This window comes from Triturus cristatus, chromosome 2_1 (genome assembly GCF_964204655.1).
Source record: "Triturus cristatus chromosome 2_1, aTriCri1.1, whole genome shotgun sequence".
Classification (NCBI taxonomy): domain Eukaryota; kingdom Metazoa; phylum Chordata; class Amphibia; order Caudata; family Salamandridae; genus Triturus; species Triturus cristatus.
In genome coordinates, this window is record NC_140581.1 from 89,436,145 (window position 1) to 89,461,701 (window position 25,557).

Below are 25,557 nucleotides of genomic sequence, written 5' to 3' on the forward strand. Positions count from 1 at the left end.
GGTGACCAGTGTGCCATCCAATGCATACTAGATTAAGTAGTGAGAAACACAAACCATAAGGTTGAGAGAGAGAGAGTGAGGAAAAGTGGAACTGATCTCAACATTGCCTGAGAAAAGGTGAAGAAGAAAGCGGTCTAAAAGGAGAGTCCCAGGGGCACCCACACGTAGGAGAAGGGATGGCAGAAAGAGTTAGGTACACAGGAGGTTTTATATTATCTGAGGTTACTTATGAACCAGTGATGTGAAGGTATCAAGTGTTGGAAAGAGGGTGGGTGATTAATCGTGTTGCATAATGCTGCAAAGCCCTAAACAAAGACGACTGGAGATTTAAATGCATAGGGTAAGAAATTGGAGATCAGAATTAGTATTGCCGCCATGGAATGTCAAGCTTGACAGCCAAACTGGAGGTGGCCGAGAAGACTGGAGATAGTGCTTTAAACAGAAAAAGAGAAGAACTGGTACTGACTGCCAAGACACTCACCGCAGACTAAAACACCAGTTAAACAACCATTACAAATACTACAAATAACCTATCCTTTGCCACACACGTTTAGTCTGATTTTAACTAGTCCTGGCTATATCTGCTATCTCTAATAATTGGGCAATTGAAGAGTTGCACAACCTCAAGGCAGCAGGCAACTCTCTCAGTCACAAAAAACGCCCAATCAACATTTAAAACAACTTAATCATGATCTAGGCTAACAACTTTAACCCTAGGCCCTGCAAAGCAAGTGTATACAACCTGGTCAAGTTCACCGGTGAAAGAAAGCCAATACTAATTGAATGGGTTTAAAAAACATTCCTTGTATCATATACACAGTAGTGTATTAACATATGGTTACTAGCAAATCTGAGGGAATGAAATGCAGACACCGGGCACATCTGGACAATGTCACTGCACCATTCACCCACATAGGTACATCATACAGAAACAGACAAAATATGGATTCATCATCTCTGCTCCCGAGACCCAGCACAAATATCATTATCTTCCCTGCACAAGTGACAAGTTAGGCTCTACTGCAGCTGCCAAACAACCGTGCCAGCTACAGGGCTACCGAGCCAATAATGGCACCTGTGCACCACGCCGCTAAACTGATCACTCTTTATGATCCTGCTCCCGGTCTATGCCAGAATTCATCCGACGTCAACCATGAGTACACTACACCCACCCTCATCTATGCCAGAATTCATATGACGTCAACCATGAGTACACTACACCCACCCACCCTCATCTATGCTAGAATTCATATGACCTCAACCATGAGTACACTACACCCACCCTCATCTATGCCAGAATGCATATGATGTCAACCATGAGTACACTACACCCACCCTCATCTATGCCAGAATTCATATGACGTCAACCATGAGCACACTACACCCACCCTCATCTATGCCAGAATTCATATGACGTCAACCATGAGCACACTACACCCACCCTCATCTATGCCAGAATTCATATGACGTCAACCATGAGCACACTACACCCACCCTCATCTATGCCAGAATTCATATTACGTCAACCATGAGCACACTACACCCACCCTCATCTATGCCAGAATTCATATGACGTCAACCGTGAGCACACTACACACACCCTCTTCCATTCAGAATATGCCAATGTTGCTAGATGCAGCTTTGCGAATGTGACAACTACACACACTCCACCAGATCCCTCCTCGCTGCAACTCACAAGACCTTCAGTGCTGCCGTGTGACATATTGCTGCCGAACCTCATCACTCCTGAGAAACAAACCCCTCTTTAAAGTAGGCTTTATCAGCACCCAATCCACCACAGAAAGTCCACTCAAGACATGTTACCATATTTCTGTTTGTCAACCAGGGCTTTCAGGTCGCTCATTAGAATAGAGATCCTATAAGTGGATTTTGAGTTTCTCTGACTTAGAAGGGGGAAGCGCCATACATGCAAAAACCTAAATTATCAAGTGACCAAAAGGAAGACGTACACTACAACCAAACCAGCCCTTCATAACTTACTAAATAAGGACCACCCGGCATTTTCTGGATGAACACTTTTGAAGTGATATTGTATTTTACTATTTTTGCATCAAGAATCATGTTTATCAGCAACAGCAACTTGCAAGTAGACAAACCTAACAAATGTACTGCAGTAAACCTATAAGAAAACATAAACACAGTGGGGTTAAATCAAGAGGCTTAGCGGATCTATGCAACAGTATATCAGGCACTAAACTTTGTCTTAACACAACACTGCAACATCCAATAGGCTTGTTCACCCTCAGATTTGTTCAAACTGATCACTGAACATTCTGCACATCTCAAACATATGACACATCTATGGCCAGTCAGTAAAGCCACTGAAAGACAGAGCAAAGTTCACCTCTGCACACGTCACGGTACAGCCCCTTCGAAATGAAGAACCGCGGCAGTAGTTTGAGCTAAAACGGTATCCACCTGAGGCATGAAATGGACAAAGAAATTAACAGGAGAGACCTGATGAAGAGCACACAGGAGAGACCTGATGAAGAGCACACAGGAGAGACCTGATGAAGAGCAAATGTGCTTGCTCTAGGTTCTCCAATCCAGCTTTTGGTCCACGGGAAGAACAGAATCATTTCTTGCTAAAAATGATCGAGGAGCTCCTCGCTGCGCAGGTTGTCCATCATTGCATATTCTAAGCTTCCTTAACACAGCCGAAATTGTGAGGTTGGTGCTTGTGAGACGTTCACTTGACCTGCAGTCTTCGATCTCAGAGAAAGTAAAAAACCTGGAAATTATCTTTGACTCAACTCGCACATCTTCTTCTCAAAGCAACACCGAGATCGTGGGTGGCAAACTGCAAATCAACGTTCTACAGAAAATTCTTGCATTCTGCTAAGTAGTCCACAAACTAAAGGGACAAGATGCCTGGTTATGGTGAGCCAAATCTGCGGTAACTCGAGCCTTCCAAAAAAACTGAGAGGTCACAAGCTTCAGCATCTGACCAAACCTGTACAGCTCTGCCAGGGTCCCAGTGGAGCACCAGGGCATGTCAGCATGCAAATTGCAAACTGACACAAAGGCCCCCATACCAGCAAACGAAGGCACCACAGTACAGGAATTTCCAATCTGCAATTTAACACGCAGTCCTCAAGTGATCTTTCAATTGGGAAAATAAAGCCCACTTATTTTGAGTGCATGGTACGAAACTAGAGAGCGTTTTGGCTCCGTGATCCAGTACAGAACCAAACAGAAAAGTGAAGTCAGTTATTTGACTGAAGAAATGGCCCTGGGCCAGTAACCGTGGAGTGCCACCTAGGGAGTCTTGCTCGTATCGCAGACTCACGCCTCGACTCGGTGCTTTAGACTTCACTCTCAGACACAAGGAGACGCCCAGTGCTTAACAACAACAAACACTTGTTATCTTGTCTTTACATTGAATAGAGAACGCTCACATGATAAATTATGGAAAAATGAAGTGAAGGATGAATCGAATTGAAATACTATGCATAAATAAATACGTATTCCTAATTTGCTTAGTCTTTATGTGTGTTTTTTTTTTTAGACTTTGTGCACTGTGATTGCCATGAAGGTCTTAAATTGTTGCTGACCTCTCAAATTAGAACTATTTTTGTGAATTTGTAACTCTTACTTAACAGCATGATTATTCCAGAAACAAATGCCCGTTAAATTACTTTCTAGTAAAAGTCTGAAAGTTGGCACGTATGGAGTTCTCAACATGCAGGAATTTACAACAAATGCAAACAGACAAATCAAAAATACCCCAAAAATATCAAATGCCTATATCAAATAATTGAACATTTTTGTACCTGTACTCGCAACTATTAATTGGCTCGACCTGGAATCTCAATCAAAATAATACAACCTGCCTCACCTAGGAGGCCAAACACATAATAAAATATCTCACAGTAATTACAGAATTGAAACATAACAAGAGTCTTGAGTAGCACAGTCTACATCAGCTCGAGACACTGACTAAGGAGAAATCCAGCTCAAGCGTTCTTTCTCCAGCAGTGCTTTTTAGGGCTCGCCTGACCCAGCGCATGCGCTGGTCTGCCGAGACTTATTGAGAGGGCTCCAAAAAGTGCTACCAGGCCAGCCTAGAGCTACAGTGCATGTGCGCGGGTGCGCGCTGCGCTTTACCGTGATAACTTTCACTTTCGCGGCCGCACGGCCGCTTTGATGTTTGATCGCGATCACTTTTTACGGCCGCTTTGCATAGCAAATAGGTCTCGCTTTCGGGACCTTATAAGTATTTAGTTATGCAACTGTTGCATGGCTAAACACTTATAAGGTCCCAAAGGCGAGACCTATTGGCTATGCCAATGCTTGTTGAATATTGATCACCTGTGCTCCATTCTCACTTCTATACAGTGGCGGCTGGTAAGGACCGGGGAGGAGAGGGGGTTGGGGGATTAGAAAAACAGGGGAAAAAGAAGGCTTATCTGCTCGACGTTGGTCACCAGCCGCCACCTCTCGTCCCTCCTCACTGTTCTCCTGGCTCCCACCAGCACACAGGCTATTGGACACCCCTAGCCAATCATGACACTGCTGTCACCAGCATGAGAGCAGCATCGTAATTGGTCCGAGAGTCGTGGTTCGGCCCTTAGACAGGGATTGACAGCCTGTGCATGTTCTCCACACAGGCTGTGCAATACAGCCAGGTGGAGAACATGCTAAGTGCGCCTAACGGTTGGGCCAAACCACCATGCTCACTTAGGTTGCACATTATACCACTCCAGCTCCCTCTGATGCAGCGAGCCCAGCCCCCCCCAACCTGTCTCCAAGCTTCACTAAGAATAAAATGATAATGTTCTGTTATTATCATTTTATCTTTCCTTCGCACCGCTCAGAGAACAGTGGGGCGTCGCTCTTCCGCCTTAGTGAAGGAGTCGCCGCTGCATATATACTGAAGCCCCTCATCTACTTGCTTATATGGTATGTAAAGGGCTGTGACACTTCTTCTGGGGTTGAGATGTGCTATCTCAAGTACTAAGCACATTTAAACATATTGTCTGACAAGACGCATGCCAAGAGCACACCAGGACAGAACAGTTGACTGCACACTTTTGAAGCAAAGCATGGAATCTCCACTAATAGACAATACAGCTGTTGACCCAATCCTACAGTAGTAAGCAGTGGCGGCTGCTACCTGGAAGTAGCAGTGGGGCAAGGGGATTTATATATATATATTTTTTAATCACTTACCTCCCGGTCGCTGCCTCTCCTGCATTCTCTTTCTGGCTTCTTGGAGAACATGCTATGTGTTCATGACTGTTTGGCCGGCCAGAGAGGTCCGCCCAATCACTCATGCTCACATAGGGAGTGCAAACCACTCCTTCCCCTGCTCTGAGAGCAGCTCCGCCCCACAAGGACATTGCAGTGGGAAAAAATAAACCTCGAGTTATCATTTTATTTTTCCTTTTTTTAACAGAGCATAAAGCAGTGGGCGACGCTCCTCCGCCTTAGATGAGGAGCCGCCACTGGTAGTAAGAGGTCTTCTAATGGGTGTCTAAGCACAGAATTGCTAAACAGTATCACACACAGATACATAGTTTGTTTGCTAGTCAGCAAGGGAGGGTGGTCAGGGAGGCAGTAATCTGCTTGAGTGAATGTGCACTCACCAAAAGGCAGCTCAAATCTGGCATCCAGTAAAATCTTGTGAGGTGTTGGATTTTTGGTACCGCAGATTTCGTCATCCTTCATCAAGACTTCAGCTTCCAGCGCAGACCACTCTCCAGGACCCTCCTACAAAGAACACAGACTCTCAGAACCGGTTTCTCATTGTGAAAAAATATATTCCCATTCATTGAAAGGTTTCCTAAAACATGTTTATTCCATACAGTAAAATGTCCTGTAATATCTTACACAACTCCAACAGAAAAATGTCCATGAATAGTTTACTAACTTCAATGAACTATGAAGATGCTTCTCTGGCATGGGAATCCACCTAAACTCCCCAGTCAGTGGCACCTGTCTGGGTCTGAGAGGTAAATAACAGGGTCATCTAACTGCTGCAGCAGATTCCTCGCTCCCACACCGTATTTTTTACACCCATCAGCAATTTCATACATTCTTTTCCCCACTCACCATGTCCATACCATACCCTTTACCCAACTGGTGTTTTTAATAACAATTGGGCTCGGTGTTTTTTGTACCCAAATCATCCCAAATGCAGTTACTTCTGTGTTCTGCTGTAATGCCGCTCGGTGAATCGGCACATATGAAAAACAATGTAAATAATGAAATTCCCTGTTCTGAGTTGTGTATGGAGTGTGAGTTAATGTGGGTGAGCACCCACGGTTTTACTTGTGTAAGAATGTAACACTTTTACTTGTGTTTTTTCCATTTTTCCTAGATTGGATGGGCATGTAATTTCTGATGAATTTATTGGACATGTCGTATTTGTGTCTTATCATCTTACATACATTTGTTTTTCTATAATCATTATAAAGGGGAGATGTGTTATCTACTTGTTGGTTAATGCATTCTCCCTATTGTTGTTCTCTGCCTTGCTGCTCAGCCAATGGTGATGTCATTGGAATGTTCAGAGTGTTTGTGCTTGAGGAAGGATCAGTTGGAGTGGATGGGCTGTGCAGCAAGTAGGCTGCTCCTGGTGGGGCATATTATGGATCTTACCATCTTCCTGTAACTGAAGAAGTAACGTGAAGAATAAATCCATAACCCTTACCTACATTACCTGTCTACGTGGAATACTTCATTTTAACACTATCTCCTTCACACACAGTGTAGCACAGCCCTGAAGCCACTGCCTCAATTTTCCTCCTGAAACCCATGACCGTATCCAAACATCTCATTTTACGATTGGAAGGAAGAGCTGGTGACTGCAGACTAAAAGCTGCTCCATCAGTTTGTCCCAAGTTGAATCTCACAAGCTTTCTGGAAACTGGGAGTCCACGAAAATGAGTAACTTTGAGACTTGTAAAAGGACATGGCTTTTAAGGGTATAACTTTGACAGCAAACCTGACTGGTGCAAAGACTGCTGCAAAGGACAAAAACATGCAGCGAGCACTGCAAACCGTGAATGGAGGTGGCTGTCTCTAAAATATTAGCTTTCATTAAAATACAATTAATGATTGTTCATATTTTCTCAGTCATGTAAACACTAATGTGTCACCCGCAGACCTTGCAGTGTTACTGTCACTGTCCTGTTACTGCTAAAAGCAGTGGTGACTGCTGCAAAAGCTCTCTCGGGATACAATACTTTAACACTCTATTCATATGGATTTGTGGTCACAAATTCAGCAATGTTTTTGCTGTAGAAATACCATCCCAGAAGGATGTCTGCAGTCCCCACTGCCTATAACTTTATACTCGGCTGTCTTATAATTACTTTTCTACCATATATGTTACATACAGGGAGATGAGCACGTGAAGCTGGAAAGGAAATTAACACCCTTCAGATTCAAACTGAGGGTGAGATTCGTTTTTCTTGTTCGCAAAATGCCGTCACATATTCATAGCAATCATGGGCGCCTTAGGAAATTTCGATGAGAAGAATTCAAAAGAAGATAGTTTCAAAACCATCCTATCAATGAAAAAAACATCCAGTCAGCATCTGTAGTCCCCTGCTAAGTGCAGCTTCCTCACCACACGCTAGTCCTTTTGTATAGAATATCCATTTTTAGGCATGCATAAAACAGCAGAGATTGCCTGGTAGTTATGGCATTGCAGGGGGTAGGGCTTAAGAACATTCAACAACACAAACCAACAAAACATCTGCAATGCTCAACAAAGGTAGGCGTGCATCTGTACAAAAACAACTGTAAGCGTTTGACAGTACTGGATGCTGGTCAAAGTTACTCAACATATGCAGACTAACCTCATCGGATTGACGTATCACCTCCAGAGGGATCCACACCGTTCCCATCATGGTATCCCAGATCAAGCCTTTGTTCCACATTTCCACAATCAGTCCCAGGTCCAGCCTGCTGATCTCACTGTGGAGGAAAACCCCAAAAGAGTTTAGCATAGATGGTACCATCAATCATAACAGACCAGACGCACACATGTAAAACAATGGGAAGTAGCAGAATTGTGTCCCTTGATAAAGTTTTGGTTATTTTCAAGACGGATAATTTATATTCTTATCTACTTACCGAAGGTAGCTTGTGACCTAAACATATGCGTTCTAAGAGTGATATTAATAGTAAGAAAACAAAACACAAACTGTTAAAAGCTTTTAGGTTGCAATTCATTCATTTAGGGTAACAAACATTTAAAAAACATTAATTTAGAGTTGTCTTGGGTAAGTAAAATTAATCATATAAAAAAAAAAATCCTCCTGCCTTTCCTCTAATTGGCACAGGCCTCACCTCTGAGATTACCTAGCAAGAGCTAGCGGATATATAGAAGGGGTTACTGAGCTTCGGGTGAGGAGGTAAAGTCTCAAGGGTGGCTAGAATTAACCTATTTAGAAGACCACGGGAGGGCCGGCTGGGTTTTTGGAACACTTTTAGTTATCTATAGGTGGCTTAGGTCTGTCTGTATGACACTGGGATGGAATTTGAGCCCCTAAAACCTTAGCTGGGAGTGGCGATTGATAGATGGCTGTCTCATTCCTGATGCAACATATAATGTGGATTTCATTTTGTCATACACCGCTCGTTCTGAGTCTACAATTTTCCACTGTGGTGTTACTGGAATATTAGGATGGCCTGTTGGAAAGTAGGCCACATAAGTCCACAATGTCGCATCTTAGTTACACGCTAAATTTCAGTAAACCTATAATACACTCACATTTGAAGAGTAAGGGCATCCCTGGCCTAAGCACTTACAGGATTTTTTAGCGGGAAGGTTGATGCGATGTAGAGAGCAGTATGTAGCCAACAATCACCTAACCCTAGGTAATGAGTTCAGACTAATGCAGGCTCTTCACAAGGCCGGGTCCAGGGTGCAATGGAAGCATGGGGGTAGAGACTTTAACTAGTCGAAACACTTCTCTTTCATGCTTCCACTCCAAGGGGATGCTTGGAGCTGTAGGTGGCACCTGACGCCTTCCCAACAACTGCCAAACACAGCCATCAGTTCTTATTGGAGGAAGACTTAGAGTTGGACTTTGCTGAGGAAGTGTGGAACACTTTCTGGGGGCGAGAGCTTCCAACATTTTGATTTGTACCGAATATTACGCAAACGTTTATAAACTTCTGAATTATTGCTGCCTGACCCCAGTGAGGTTGATGGCGAGGTTTGAAGGTTCTGATCTTTGCTGGAGGTGCTGTCAAACTGGGGAATGATTTGGTTGGGATGCTCTCACACGCATTCATACTGGGCCCTATTGGAAAGTCTTATTAAAGATGGAACTCGAATCGCACTGCCCATTGACCTACTTATTGTGATGTTAGGATACACGGGTGAACACAGCATCTATTACCTCCCCACAGTTATGAGGATGCTAAGCTCTCACTTATCATTGGCTTGCAGGCTGATAGTGGTAGAAACAGGAGTATCCATCCCTTTTTGGGTTTGGTGGTCACAAATACAGCATTTTTACAGTGAAAAACAGACAGGCATTCATTATTGATAAGAGGATCCATTTTGAGAAGAGTGGCGTCAATTTAAGGCTTGTGTAAGGGATAAAGAGGGTGACTGGAGAAAATGTCAGGTACGTCCGCTAGGGGTGTGGAGTCCCTCAATTTAACCAAGAAGTGGTGTCAATTTGATTATTCTCATTTGGATGCCAGGGCTTGTGTATATTACTAATGCTGCCAACTTCAGTCGTTTTACAAAAATTTTATGATGCATCAAGGTTTAATATCAGACTGACAGACAGATGTTTTGGGAGTGTGTCATGTCCACACTCATCTGCTTGGAGGCCCAGATCAAGTATCTGGAGTATGTAAACAGATTCAAGCAAATAAAGACTTTTTAAGCATGCCACTGCAGCTCTTCACCATGGTAACAGAGTTTTCAACAGACTGTTGTTTGCCTGATGGGTCCTCTCCCTGGATTGTTTGATGCAAGGCCAGAAGTGTCCGCATTAGCATCTTTGACGTCTAACGGGATGGCATCCACATAGAAACACACCGCCTGAATTGAACCTCAAACCGGTGTACCTCAGTGTACGCAGAAGAGCCATAGCTGAATCACCCGTGGCTCCACTGCTAGGCAAATAGATGCAGAAATAGAGGCCATCCTTTACGGGTGCCTTTGCGCATGAGCCAGGCAGTAGGGATGCATTTCCCAGTTTTTAACCAGGCAGAAGGACTGGAGTACAGCATTCAGACCCACTTACGTCACAGTGGGCCTAATCCAAACAGCCGTAGCACTTTGTGCATGTAGTCACAGGGAAGGGAGTAAAAAAAGCCTTATGTTGGGTGGTCTGTAGTATCTGCCCCGCGTGTATGTTTCCCGCGTGGGCAGTGTGATGTGTCATGTTGGTAGTCGCAGGCGCTTTCCCAGCTGTCAGTTGGAACTGCGTGACGTGACTATTCAACAACGGACACTGGATAAATGTCTGCGGTGATGAGTTGTGCTTTCCGACTAATAAATGTCTAAATGTCAATATGCTTCGAGCTTCATTACATGTTAAATGTAGCGACGATTTTAAAACTCCATTCCATTTCCAAGCATTATTTCGATCATTGTAGACCATAAAAGCGAAAAGTAAAATGCATACAACACTGAATTTCAAACATTACAGAATATAGCCATTTACAATTTATTGTACAGATTTCATGGAAGATTAAAAAAATATTAGAATTTAAAACAGTATATGCATGATTTGATAAGGTCAAAGCAATGGAAAATGGAAGAGGTATATTTAACATATACGGGGGGGGGGGAGTTTAAAAACTTGCAACGCCTGAGCCACATGGAATTAAGGAAACGGGACACGGCAAAAACAATCGGGGGATGTGTTTCAGTTCTCATAACTCTGATGGCCTCCCGTATCTGTCTAAACCCCAGGTTCCTACATATTGGTAGGGGCCAATACCTCCTGGGTGCCTAATGACCTGGGCAGAAGAAGAAGACGTGAGTGAGAGTCTCTTCCTGACTATCACAGGAAGGACAAACAAAAGGGGAGGCTTTTGGCCATTTGTTTGTAAATGCAAGGACTGGCAGGCAACCCCACGTAAACTCGGCATAGAGTTTCCTTGCCATGAGCGGATGGACGTCATCAAGGAAAGCCTCAAATAAATACTGATCTTTAAAATTGAGGAAGTCAGAGGTTAGTCAGCCTGAATTTATGCTCTCTTGAAGTTCAGCCAGTCTAAAAAGTCTGTAAGATTTGACTAGGTCGAGGCGTGAAATAGTCGGGGACACTCCCTCGGGGTGGGTCCATAGGTTCGGCCAGTCTAATCTAGAGCACAGGTCTTTTATATGTGCAAACCAGGCAATTTTTCCTAACCCTGGGAGCCCCAAGATCGCCTTTACCTCCAACTGATAAGCAGCCAAGTCGGGAGTCGCCCATAATCGCACCAAAAAGTCAGAGGTCGCAGCCCAATCTCCTCGTTTATGGGGCTAAGCCCAAGGTCCATGCGTAGGGGGATAAGAGGAGTGCTTTGCGGTAGGCCCAAGAGCTGTCTCATGAGCATATTCTCAGATTTGACCAATGCACCTGCGGGACGGTGTCCCCAAAGTTCTGCCCCATACATAATAGCACTCCTGATTTGAACTTTGTAAATCTCAGTCAACGAGCCCGGTTGTCTAGATTTTGTGTTCCTATCTAATATTGCTAGGCCCCTGGCCATCTGTGCTAGTCTCAAGCCTGCCTTTTCTTGTTGCGGACCCCACCCAAAGGATTCCGTCAGCATAATACCCAGGTAGTCAAAGACTGCCACCCTCTCCAACTGGGTACCATTTAGGGTGGGGTTAGGGCAAGAAGTTTTACTAGGATTAAATACCATGTACTTGGTTTTTAATGTATTAATCTCCAGACCCCTGTTTTTGCAGAATAGGGAAAAGGTGTCAAGGGTCCTTTGGATGCCCATGGGCGATTTAGAGGGTAACAAAGTGTCCTCCGCAAACATCATTGCTGGCACCTTGTCACGGGCAAGCTTTGGGGCATCAATGTTGGCCACTTTGTTTAGTTTGTCCACCAGAGCATTAATATAAAGGCAGAACAGTGTGGGGGCCAGGACACACCCCTGCCTTACACCCCTATTCACTGGAAAGCGAGGAGTCAATTCCCCATGTTTCCCATATCTAACCTGGGCAAAATTTCCAGTATGCAATCGCTTGATCAGAGAGAGCAAATAGGGCGGAATGCCCAGTTGCTCCAAAACTACCCAAAGTTTATGACGAGGAACCAAATCGAAGGCTGATTTAAGGGCAATAAAGATCAAATAGAGGCTCCCACCCTCTATTGTCACCGTCTTCCAATATAATAATTGGAGCCTGAAGATTTGGTCAATAGTAGAGATGTTTTTTCGAAAGCCTGCCTGATACACACTCAGGATCTCGCGCTCGTCCACCCAGGACTGAAGGCGCTCTAGAATAATCCTGGCAAACAGTTTCTGGGTTACGTCAATCAGGCTTATTGGCCTATAATTTGTGGGCAGGAGGGGGGGAACCCTTTTTGTATACTGGAAAGATTTCGGTCCCTAACCAGGTATCCGGGATTTGTATGCCGTTTAATATGGCATTAAATATCACACAAAGATAAGGGCCCCAGACATTGGGCTCTTCCCGAAATAGATCCCCGGGAATCTTGTCCAATCCTGAGGCCTTTCCAAGGGGTAGCTTCCCAATAGCACTCAGCACCTCAGTCTAAGTGAACCCTACATCATCTCCAAGAGGGTTCTCCACGGCAATTGGCAGGGTTCACTCTGTGGGCTCCATGATGTCCTGAGTGGAGTACAATGATTGGAAATGAAGTTTCCAAGCTTCCGCAGCAATGCTTGGCTCAATAGGCGAACTCCCTGAGGAACTAGCTGTTCGAACCAAGGTCCAAAACTCCCTCATATCTCTGTTGGTAAAGGCCTGCTTAATTGCGTCCCATCTTTCAGACTTCCACTCTTCTTTGGCAAACTTTAAGCTATTACTATATATGACCCTCCCTAGTTGTTACCTGAGATCTGTCTTTGGTTTTTATGGCATCAATGAGGGCACTCTTTGCCATGCGGCAGGAGTTATTAAACCAGGTAGGTTTAGGGAAGCTTTTGCCCTTTGAGTGCATCAGGGGATTGAAAATATTGGTTAGGTTAGTTGTCAAGTCCACATGGGAGGCCATAAGTTGGGTGATAGTATCGGGAGTGTTAAGAGTCTGTACAGCCTTTTCATTACCAACAACAGGGGAATAATTAGGGAGTAGAGGGCAGCAACCTTACCTGGTGACTTCCTCAGAAAATCGCACCTAATTCTCCTTCTGTTGTTATCGAAGGATAGGCTAGTATCAGAATGGGGGCTAATAATGGGAGGACCATGAAGTTCCGGGAGGTTGAGGTCAAGTACAAATGCATTGTGGTCGCTGTCGTGTGTAGGCCAAACAGCGAAGTCAATCACCCAATGCCATATGCTTACTTCCACTAGAATATAGTCCAGTAAAGATGATTGCCCCGGTCTATTGTAAGTGTGATTTCCTGGTTGATCTGACTTGGTGCGCCCATTACAAGCCCTCAGTGCATGAGTTAGTGTTACTGCATTTTTCTGTAAAAACAAGGGAGCCCATGCTCTAACTGGAGGAATTTGCGGGTCAGGAATTAACCAAAGAGAATTCTCAGCGGTGAGCAGAGCCAGTAGGAAGAGCTAGTGGCTCAAATTGGCAATCGGAATCACCTCCTATCACCATCCTAGTATTCGGGGGAACTAGATCAATAAATGTAAAGAGCATGCCCATGGTCTGGGATTCCTGTGCAAAGGTGACCGGAATGGAATAGATGTTAATAAAAGCAATCTTAATCAAAGCACTAAAAGTAAGGAGGGTACACTGGATATCATCCGACAAAGTGTCCAGATTTTCAACAGTGCAGTCCAGGTGTGTGGCAACCCACTTGCCTAGCCCTCCCGATGGTCTACCTCTACCTCCCATAGTAGCTACCACATCAAAAGTTGCAAAGCCCCTCATAGCAGTATCGTCTCTAGCCCAGGTCTCCTGGAACATGCACACATCAAAATTTTGTACAAATTGTATCCAGTCAGGATTTTGAAGTTTGTTTTTGATGCCGGCAATATTCCACGACAGCACCCTCAACTGGAGGCCCAGGCTCGAGATGGCGTCTTGCACAATAGGACCCAAAGCGTTCGGGGCTAACGTGGGCTCCTGCTCAATCTCAAGGACTGATATTCCCACTTGTGGGATAGAGCTATTCCTAGCCATGGAAGTGGTTATAAATTCAGAGGTGTGGGGGGGCTTGATTTATTGGTATTCCTAAGTGAACACCAACAGAGCCTTGTGGTCCCGGATGAAATTCGTGCTGGGGTGCCGTTGATGTAGCTTGTGTCACACCAGCAATAATTATGGTCTGCAACCCAATAGTGTTCAGATTAGGCTCTCTCTTGGTTCCCCCTAGTCCCTGTCTAGGAGAGTAATCAGAAGAGATTGGGAGTCAGTCCACCTCTTCAAGGGCCCCAAACCTGTTCGCTACTGCAACGTTATACTGGGTTCGAGAAGATTGGCCGGATGTAGGATGGGGTTGGAGCCAGTGTGTTGGAGATCTGGTACACGGGGTCCATCGTGGTGGGTAATTGCAAGTATAGAAAAAGTCCAAGGTGTGTAATTGAATTCCTGTGGGTGGTGCGTGAAAGGTGGGAAAATGGCGAGCCAAAAATTGGACTGTCCGTGGGTTACTAAAATTGATGACTATACAGTTACTATTAATTGTCTTGGTGTTCTTACCGACCCAGGTCACTCTTTGAACCAGTAATATCTCACCCGCCCTATCATAGGGAAACTGACCGTGCCTGGTGAACAAGAAAAGGCACTTGTTTCTTAATTCCACCTGTGTGTCTTCCCGTCCATGTTTTGATTCAGGTACACCAGTTAAAACTATAACATAAGGGAGTGAGGCTGGGGGTAAATTGATTGTTGGCAAGGCCGGAGAAACCGAGCCTGGACTCACGCTATGTGCTGGGATAGGCACTGCTCTGTCAGTCGTCTGGGCAGAGTGTGCGGGTTCATCTCTGCATGGGCCTCCATAATTCGGGGCAGCGTGAGAACTCACAGTTTGAATGTGGGAGTCCCTAATGCTGGAATTGCGAGCCCCGGTCTTATCAACATTCGTAGAAGGCGGGCATAATGGGCTAGGAGAGAGGGCACCTCTGGCTATTGGTGATTGCTCTGTTCTAACCGTCTGTGTACTGCAATCTTTCTTCTCTGCTGGAGCCAACAAGGTATTAACCGGAGGATTGTTCAGTGCACACAAGGCAAACATCCGGCCACTATTTCGGTTCCCAAGATGGAGCGCTAATTCTTCTTTAACAATGGTTCTCATCTGTGCCTCTAGCTCCGCTATCAGGTTCCTCGCCCAGAAGGGGCAGTCAGGATTTTTGTAGGAATTGGAAGGGGTTTCTACTACTCGTACCAGTCTAACTGATTCACCCTCACTGGGGCTAATTTCTGGAGTAGTCTTTTTGATTAGACCTTTCCCTTTGCCCGTTTTCTGTCTCGCGGCTTTGGGTAAAGTGGTGTTTATTCTACTTTTGCGAGTTTTTGGATTTAGTGGGGAAGGTTGTAGGGGTAAGGATTTTAATGGACTAGGGGTCGATCCCGGACTAGATTTTACAGAGAATGATGGCTCAGTGGGTTTAGGGAAAATATCTGGGGTTAAAGAAAGTCGCCTTTCTGTTAGCTCGATTTCAGTTGAGACTACACCGATGGCTCTCTGGAGCATCCTGTCAATAGAGGTTTGGGGGAGTGGGGCCGGTATTAGTACCGGAGGATGTTTTTTAGGGTACACAGCCACGATTCCCCATAACTGAAGGGAATAGAGTTTGAATAGGCAGCAGTCCTAAACAAGACCTAACCCTAGTAAAAGATAATGTGTGACGAGCTTAAAATTGAAGCAACAGAAGGGGATGTAAACATAAGGCGAAAAGTGCTAACTACTGGGGCTAAAAGTAAATTGGCCCAGAGGGTAAAAGTGCAACGTGCTTTGTATATTTAGCAGCAAAAGGGCATGTCAACATAGGCCAGAAAGTGCAAACTACTGAGGCTCAAAGTATAATGACCCAGAAGGAAAAAGTGCAAATTGTTTGATGTAGTTTTGGCAACAAGAAGTACATATGAGCCGATTACTGTCATTAAAGTGCGTCATACAACATCCCAATTTAAATGCAGAGCAAGTCCCGGGGTGCCCACTCACACCACACTGGGTATGGAAGAAGTTGATGAAAGTATGTCCAGTCGATTAGGGCAAACGCAAGGGAAAACGAAAAAAGGAGAGTAAAGGAAAACTCACAGTACCTCTCAACCATCTCCAGTGTGGCACGGTGGCCTGGGCCCTTAAAAATATAAGAGGGGTGGCCCCGCCCTGCCTCTTCCTGGCAATGACGGGCAAGGACAGCCCGCTCTTGGCCCGGGCTTTGCCCGCGCGCTGCGGGAGGCTGGGGTCGAAGATATGGCGCCTCCTGGCGCGCTGCACAGCGTCAGTGGCAGGCGACAAGCATGGTGAGCTGGGAGTTGTGGTTCCGGTTGGCTGCTCCCCTCGCGGGTAGTGGCACCTGATATCTGCGCTGCGGGAGTGCGGTGATGCCAGAAGAGAGTATCCCCCTCTCCGCAATGTAGCCCCAGGTAGAGAAAGCTGCAGCATATCACACGGCGCGCTAACTTCACAGTACTTCGGGATAAAAATAAGTCCCCCTAAAAACTCAACCTGCAAAGAACTCACATAACGACAGTCTCTGCCAAGTGCCAACTCGTGGACTCCATCGCCATTTTATTGTGAAGAAATCGCGGAGTGTCCAGCAGCGTATGTAACCCGATCTCAACAGAACTACGACATACATTATGTGATAGCGAATATCAAAGGTATTGTATAGCGACTATTTCTCTTTCAGTGCCTGTCTCCTACCTCCTCTTCTTTTCACCACTTATTTTTCTGTCCTCTCCTTCTTGTCTTTCTATCACTTTCATAACAATGACAGGTGGGGCTAGCTGCTTAAACACCGATGTATAAACGGCACCTACTCAGCATATGCTAACCCTGTAACAGATGTTGCGATTGTTTCTGTATAAAAAAAATAAAAAATCTTTTTTAAAAAGACTCCGGCTTCTGAGGAGGATCAGAAAAATTGCCGGGATATGCTTGGACACCTGCTTGAAACTCCGTCTACCAGGGCTGGTCTTTGGAGTTGACGAACTTGTGGACGTTGTGTTACGGCTTGTAAAACACAGGGTGAAGCATGAAGTGCAGACATTGTGGCATCGTTGGCGCGACAAGTTGTTTGAGGCTGTATGGTTTGTACTGTGGGATCTTTTAAGTACATTTCAACTTAATAAATAATGGCGAGAGGCAGATATTTGACTACTCAGAGGGAGTGTCTGCTTAGGAAGCTTGACATTGTTTACATTTAAAGTATCCAGCTCACTTTCTTATCTTTTAAGATCATGATGGTAACCCAGGCTAGCTCATTGACTGTTTTAAGACACAAAGTCACAGAGGTACAGTGACAGCCCTGCTTATTTCTAATTTATGACAAACCCGCACAGATGTACAGCGAAGCTTACCTGTGGAGGTATTGGCCATCTCATCAATTTCTATCGTGAATCAGCAGTGTCACGCACACCTTATGTTTGTCAGCGTGGTGATACGCACACTAATATCTGGTTACTGAAACACAGCTGTGGCATGCACACAGTATGCTTGTCAGCGCAGTAATGCGCACACCAATATCTGATTATTGAAAGACAACTGTGGCACGTAGCACGCACAATTCAGGCTGGTCAGAGTGGTGAGGCACAGACCAGTAGTTTATCTTGTGAAAATGTAATATTTTTTGAGTGTTTTCTAATCTGTTATTGAAGACATACGTGAAATTCTGTCGTATTTTTATGAAACGTGTGTGTTTTTATTTTAGGAATTTAGTTATATTTAAGAAAAAGGTGCGTAGATTAGTGCACGCTGTGAATAACATACAATGCAGGTAGTGAAACCACCATTTTTAGAGACACCAGGAGAGCCCCGTATTCTGTGGCACCAGTGGTTAGATGCATTTGAAACATATCTTGGTGCCATTAGGGCACACAGGTTTAAACCAGAAAGGAAGACATTTCTTTTACTCCATTCCGTAGGTTTTGAAGGGAGGGAAACATTCAAACATTTACCTGCTCTGGTGGTGGCAGATGAAGAAGAGCTGAATGAGTACCAGGAGGCCATCAAAAAACTGGCCAATAGGTATGACGTACAGATGAGTCTGATTGTTTTGCATCACAAGTTTTTCAGAGAGCAGAGAGGGGACGAAGACGTGGGCATGTATATCACTGCTTTAAGGAAATTGGTTGCTGAATGTGAGTTTCAAAATTTTCATGATCAATTAGTAAGGGTTCAATTTATAAGTCATTACCCGGACAGAGCTATTCTACAAAAGTTCTTGACGTTAGGTAACCCTTCTCTAGAAGAAAGTGTGAGAGTGGCCAAGATTACTGAAACAGCTCAAAAGTCCATTTAAGGGGACAGAAAAGCAGAATTAGTCAATCCGGTACCTTTGATATCTAATGTCTCCAAAGACAAAAGAGATTTTTTACAGAAGAGTTTCTTCAAATGCACAGATATACGTTTCATTTGTGACACTTCTCTTCACAACAGAGGTGGAAAAATGTGTTCAGCTAAAAATGTTGTGCATAGGTCTTGTGGCAAGACTAGACATTTTGGTAAAGCGTCAGCGTCATCAGAAAGCTGAAACAAAGATTGGTTATGTCACTGACAATAGTGATAGTAAGATGGATGACATGATTTCAGATTTGAGAGAAATGGTTTTGGTTATTGGTGATGACAATGTGAGGACTGGTGACCCGTCGGATTGCGTTGATCCCTATGTGGATACAGCTGAGGGTGACATAAATGTACATTTATTGGTTGACTATGGTGCACACATTACTATGATTATACAAGCTTTATTTGAAAGCAAATGGGGAAACAGACCATTATTGCCACTGGATTGAGCCTCAGTCTCTTATGTGGGTCGCAAGAGAGTTAATTGGCTATTTTGAAGATGTGTTGGAATTCAAGGAAAGACATGTTCAAGGAAAAATATATGTTGCAATCAAGGGGTTAAATATACTTGGATGGTTTCATCAAGGTCTGTTTGACATGATGTTATGTCCAGGAGCAAAGGAACACGTGCTAGCCATTAGGGATGATAGTTCAGTGGAAGAACTTTTATGCAGAGTTGGGAAAAATAAAAGGCATTAAACCTCACATATGAATTAAAGATGGCGCCATACCTATTAAACATTAGATGCGAGGTGTTCCATTTAATGTCAGAGAAGACCTAGAAAGGGAACTCACATTGTTGTGTAGTAAAGGTATAATTGAACCAATACAGTCTTCCACGTGGCTTTCTCCATTAGTGATGGCTCATAAGAAAAATAATGATCTTAGGATATGTGTGGATCTTCGTAGCATAAACAAAGAAATCTGGATTAACTCTCACCCTCTTCCCAATATTACCGAGATGTTGACCATGGTATGGAGCAAATGTTTTTACAAAACTTGATTTGGCAGCTGCGCATCATCAAGTGGAGTTAGATCCTGAATCGAGACATCTTACAGCCTTTGTTTTGCCTTCAGGATTGTTCAAATACTGTTGCATGCCATTCGGACTTGCTTCAGCTGTATCAGTATTTCAAGGTCTCATGGTCAATCTTTTGAAGGGGGTTAAGAATGTTGCCATTTTTCAAGATGATGTCCTTATCTATGCTCCAGACAAAATGATCAATGATGAAATTTTGCTCAAAGTTCTAATTATTTTTTAAAAGCAAGGCTAGTTTTGAAACAGGAAAAGTGTGAGTTCAGAAAAAAGTAATTGGAATATCCAGGACTTATCATATCTGAAAAGGGAGTATAGCCAAGACCAGGCTTAGTTAAAGCAATTCTAGAGGCACCTGCACCACAAGATAAAAATGGTGTTAAATCTTTTTTAGGTTTATGTGAGTTTTAGTCACGATTCATTCACAATTACGCAACTAATGTCAGGCCAATTCCTAATCTGTTGAAAAGAAATGCTGATTTTGAGTGGGATAAGGTGTGCAAGGCAGCTTTTGTTTAGCTAAAGAAACAACTGAGTGAAGTTAAGTCTTTGAAGCCTTATGACCCTGCTCTTCCATGTGTGTTGACAGTTAATGCAAGTGACCTTGGTTTGGGTGCAGTGCTTACACAACAGGCTGACAGGGAATAACATACAATACTATTGGCATCCAGAGTGCTTAGGAGTGCTGAATTGCATTATTCTGTAATTGAAAAAGAACTTCTAGCGTGTTGGTGGGCTATTGAAAACTTTAGAAGCTATCTGTGGGGTAGAAGGTTTGTATTACAAACGGACCATAAACCTTTAGCAGAAACTACACACCCCGTATAGCTAGATTGACCTCAAGGCTGCTTCAATATCAGTTCAATGTTGAACACATTCCAGGTGGCAAAAACATTTGCACAGATGTTATCTCACGTTTTCCCATGAACATTGGTGAATCAGGAAATACTCAAAACGATACAGATTCATGCAATAATGATGATCTAGATGATTGTATAATATAACATTAGAAATCAATAATGCCTGTGCAGTTTCAGGGGAGGAATGGAAAAAAGCTGTTGAGCAGAATGATATTTTGAAATCTGTAACCAAATTTATTGTTGAAGGAACGCCTAAAGAAATCTTCATGTAAACCTCCAACCTTATGCCAAGGTGTGTGATGAGTTGGCTGTAGAAAATGGGACAGTGATTATATCTGAGAACATTTTTCCACCAGAAAATGTCAGAAACTGTCTGTTATCCAAAATACATGAAGGACATCTGGGGGCTACCCTTACGAAGTGTAGAGTTCGTGAATATTTTTGGTGGCCACCGAGGAATAGGGATCTTGAGAGTCTCGTACATGATTGCGTAACTTGTGCCAGGAGTGACAAAGTGTTACGATCATCTACGCATCCTTTGACTGCCATTCCTCTATCTTCAAAACCTTGGGTAAAGCTGGGGATTGCACTTATGGGACCATTCCAGTTTACCTCATCACTCACATTTTGCGCTGGTGATGGTTGGTTTCTATTCCAGTTGGTAACACCTTTTCATCCCTGGACAAGGCCCAGCAGTCCATCAGGAAAGTCTTCGGCCACCAAATTTTTGGAGGTGTCGGAAGAGGTAGGGGGCTCCTCCAGCCAACCCTCCACCTCCCATTAGCTTCAGACAAGGCGATCTATTTAGTGGCAAGACCACAAGAAATTAGGAGGGTTGTACCCCTCAAGAGGTCGTGGCAGAGGACATAGCGGCATAGAAAACTTCTGCAGAGCTAGAAACGCGCTAGTTGGAACCACCATTGGACAATATCCCTTCTTCCCTACAAGTGGTGAGGGGAAGGTTACAGTGGTTCAGTCAAAAGTGGGCACCCATAACAGGGGATGTGTGGGCTCTCCAAACCATGAGGGGCTTTAACATAGTTTTACGGTATATTCCGCCAACACTCCCAACCCAGTCCCTTAGTCTTCTCACAGGAAAGGATGCAGGTGGTAAACGGAAAGGTGAGAGAACTTCTAAAAAAAAAAAAAGGGGCCATTACACATACGATTATTCACCCCAGGGAATTCACAAGCAATATTTTTGCGGTCAAGGAGAAGGGTTTCAGATCCGTCATAAATCTAAGGGTTTTCAATCGATGGGTGGTACACCGCCATTTCAAAATGCAGGGCATCCACCTCCAGAGAGATGTTCTGTAGCCTACCATTGCGGTTCGGAGTTTGGTGGCCAACAAGGTGTCCTGCGCCATCCTGTTGAAGATGGACAGCATCTCAGCGGTGAGATATATAAACCACCTGGGAGGTACAAGATCCATGTTAGTGGGGGATTTGGCAAGAGACTTCTGAAACTATTGCCTGGAGCACAAGCTGTCGGTATTGGCGGAATATCTGCAGGGGAAACTCAAGTCCAGACATCTAAAAGATTACAGCACCTGGAAGCTGGATTCCTCTCTATTTCAAAGACAGATGGCATGGTGGGGCCCATTAAAGTGTAATGTGATTCAAGACAGTGTGCCTGGAATGAAACCGTGTGCACAGCTGGAAAAAGATACACTTACTAAACCAATGATTTTACGAATAGTGATACAATCTCATAGAATGTTATAACAAAAACAATGATCTCACAATGATGCCACCATTAGTTATAATTTACTAACAATGAAACCAAAATTAATTTTTCAACATCGTTAATATGCACAAGTATAGTTATCATTGCTTCATGATAATCAATGCATAACAAGTGATTCACAATCCTCACATTATGACAATGAGGACACAGAGAGTGGTGATTGATGTTCGTCGGCCCAATGCATTTCAGGACCCCGTGTCCCTTCCTCAGGGGCCACTATAAGTAAAAAACAAACATATATGTACTTAAGAATATAACAATACAGAAAAGTATGCGCCAATACAAAAACAGCATGAAGCCATCCAAATCCAACATAGCCCCTGGATGCATACATAATCAACATGAAAAGATATACATGTGATTTGCCAATAAACATGCACAACAGATGAAACCAAGTGCACAGCGTGAGAAAGAGACTGTACAGAACACAACGTGAGGGACAAAAACCCACAGACCCCTTGCCAACGGGAAATGGAGGTGAAGTTTAATTAGATACAAAGAATGAGTGAATATGCAGCAACACCCCGAGACAAAAGACAACCAAATGGAACACCGTGAATACTCAGCAAGAGTAAACCGAGCTGGACACTTACTGCAGCTGAAAAGAAAAGACGATACCCTGATCAGCGGTAATTAACAAAAACGTCTGAAACCCAGAAAGTGAAACGGACGCAATCAGAAAATACACACTGAAGGAGAAAAATACAGCGTGTGGACACTGAAATGAGAACAAGCTCATACCTGTGACACGGTCGTAAGAGTGCACATAGTGAAAGGGTCAAGCCTCCTGCGACAAAAATACACAGTGAAAAAGTGCAAGCTAAAGGTATGATGAAAGTGTACTTGAGAACGACAGAAAAACATGCAAATACCTGTAACTCTGAAGTACCCAGTAACGCTGTAAGGAAGGGTAAAACTACCTGTGGCAAAAATGCAGAACGCTAAATAACATGAAGCATAGTCAAAATACTCCAAAATGAACCGAGTAAAGACGCATAACAGAAAGCTGACTGACTTGGCGGTGCACCAAGAAAATAGTGAAACGCTCCTCCCGTGGATGCGCGAGCACAAATACTGCTTAAGACGTGTACATGCTCGGGCTCGGCTAAAAGACGTTAAAGGAAGATCACGTGGTGACAAAAGCAGTCACGTGAAAAGAGGAAATGCGGCGGCCATCTTAGCAGAGTGTGGTGGCGAAAACAGTCACGTACAAAGAAGAACTCCTGCGGCCATCTTAGCGGAGAGAAGAAGTACTCAATACTTGGTGCACCCATGAATGTACATGTGCAAGAAAGGCACAAAATCGCTGAACCTATCAAACACATGAGGTAAAAGGTGAAATGAAAAAAGGCAAAACTAAAAACGACGAAAACGGAGAGACAAATGCTCAAGTGACGATATGAAAAGAAAACGTGAAAACATGGGATAATGAGGCTAGAAACGACAGTGAGACATACAAACACATGTGAGGACCAGTGGTAATACACCCATCACCAGACGATGTAGCTGCCTGCAAGCCTCAATCGTGTAACTTAACCATGAAAGTGTCAAAGAAAGATGTATGAAAGGTTGCACAGCAGTCTACTGATACCATAGCAAATACTTAGTGATACATCAATATAAACTACTGCAAAACAAGTGACTGTATATCTGTACAGATGAACATGACAAGTGAAATTGTAGGGAAAATTGGGAATATAATTGCATAGAGATAGAGGTGGTGTGTGGCAAAGGTGCTAGTTGCAGGCCTGGACTTTAGAGAAGGCAACTCAAATCCAATTTGTCATTTAGTCCCAACGGTTCCATGGTATTGAATTTCTTGATCCACATTACTTCTCGTTGAGACAAAAACTGACTGGGATCCCTACATTCTTTTTTTTAAATAAACTTTGTTTATTGGTTTCAGTCATAGCGATACATGTATGGTTTGGACAATTTGTTCAAACTTTCATCAGATAGTCGGGTAGACGTACAATTCCTTCGTTCATATTAAACATTTCCTGTCGAACCCACCTGCTTATGCATTTCCATTTCGACAACCGGCGACACACATAGATCTCCCCGATATTTGTTCCAATGTGACCATTTCTTATCCCATATCTTTGGACATCCTCTAGCTTTGAACACTTCGGTTTCTGCCAACATACATCTGTCCATTTCTTTGGCCCACGTAGTGGCGCGTGGCAAGCCCACTCCCCCCACCCTCTAGCAAGTTCTCGTTTTACCAATGTAAAGCCCAGTGTGGTGAACTGCTGTTCAACTTCCGTCAGGTCGGTCTCTCCCCATATGTTCAACAATCCCAGTTGCGGTGTTAATTCTATGTCTTTCCCCAGCGACTTACACATGTGGCCTGAAGCGTCCTCCCACAGGGTGCATATCTGAGGGCATGTCCATAAGGTATGGTAAAATGTAGCCTGTCCGCCACATCCCTTAATACATCGGTCGTCGGGTTTGGCCACTATTCTCGCCAGAACTGTCCCTGTGATATATGATCGATGGAGTATCCTAAGTTGGATTAGCCTAAATCTCTGTATGATTGCCGCCTCTCGGGGGGACATCAGTGCTGCCTGCCAGTCCTCATCATCCAGGGGGCTCATGCCAGCCTGCCACCTTTCTCTAAGCTTCGGGAAAGTGTCCGGCAAATTATTACTTAACTTTTTATAAGTTAAAGATATTGCTTTCGAGCTAAGGGGCCCGTCTAATAGGCGATCCTCCAATGGTGACGATTCCGGAATGTCTTTAAGAGAAGGAAAGGCTGACCGGAGCGCATGTCGAATCTGGGGATACCAGTACAATTCCCCTTGTGCCAGATGATACTGTTTCTGGAGGTCACCAAAAGTGAGAATTGCGCCCTTCTTAACCAGGTCCTTCACTACCGATATCCCAATGAGGTCCCATTTATCGAATCCAGGCTGATAGCACAGCATACCTAGCTTACGGGTAACCCAAAATGGCGTGGCCTTTGAGAGGACACCCGCCCATCCCAGCCGGGAAGTGACCAGATGCCAAATATCTAATGTATGTTGGGTAGGGCCAAAACATTTTTTCCTGTTTCTCCTACCCGTAGTGTGCAGGGCCCCCAGATCCGGAGGATGATATATCCAATGATTGACGGTCGCCAATTGCGCCGCCCAGTAGTAGCGTTCTATGTCAGGGAGTGCTATGCCCCCGTCGTACCAGCCTTTCGTCAATTTTCGCTGTGCTATTCTGGGGGCCCTGCCATCCCACAGCAGCGCGCTGATCTCCCCCTCAACCGCTTTGAAATACGAATCTGGGACTCTGTGGGGACAGTTTTGCAGTATATAAAGAAAACG

At 44.2% G+C, this 25,557-nt stretch overlaps 1 protein-coding gene across 4 annotated transcripts in view; it reads right to left on the bottom strand.

The window, feature by feature from the left end:
* UNC13B (unc-13 homolog B) overlaps nt 1-25,557 on the bottom strand; it is a 2,660,654-nt gene that overhangs the window by 2,081,545 nt on the left and 553,552 nt on the right. For all 4 annotated transcript variants that reach the window (XM_085628130.1, XM_085628129.1, XM_085628128.1 and 1 more), the window contains exons 4-5: nt 7,830-7,947; nt 5,610-5,733 (exon numbers count right to left, since the gene is read on the bottom strand). In XM_085628130.1, the coding sequence (XP_085484256.1) occupies nt 5,610-5,733; nt 7,830-7,947 (242 nt within the window). The remainder of the gene's footprint in view (nt 1-5,609; nt 5,734-7,829; nt 7,948-25,557) is intronic.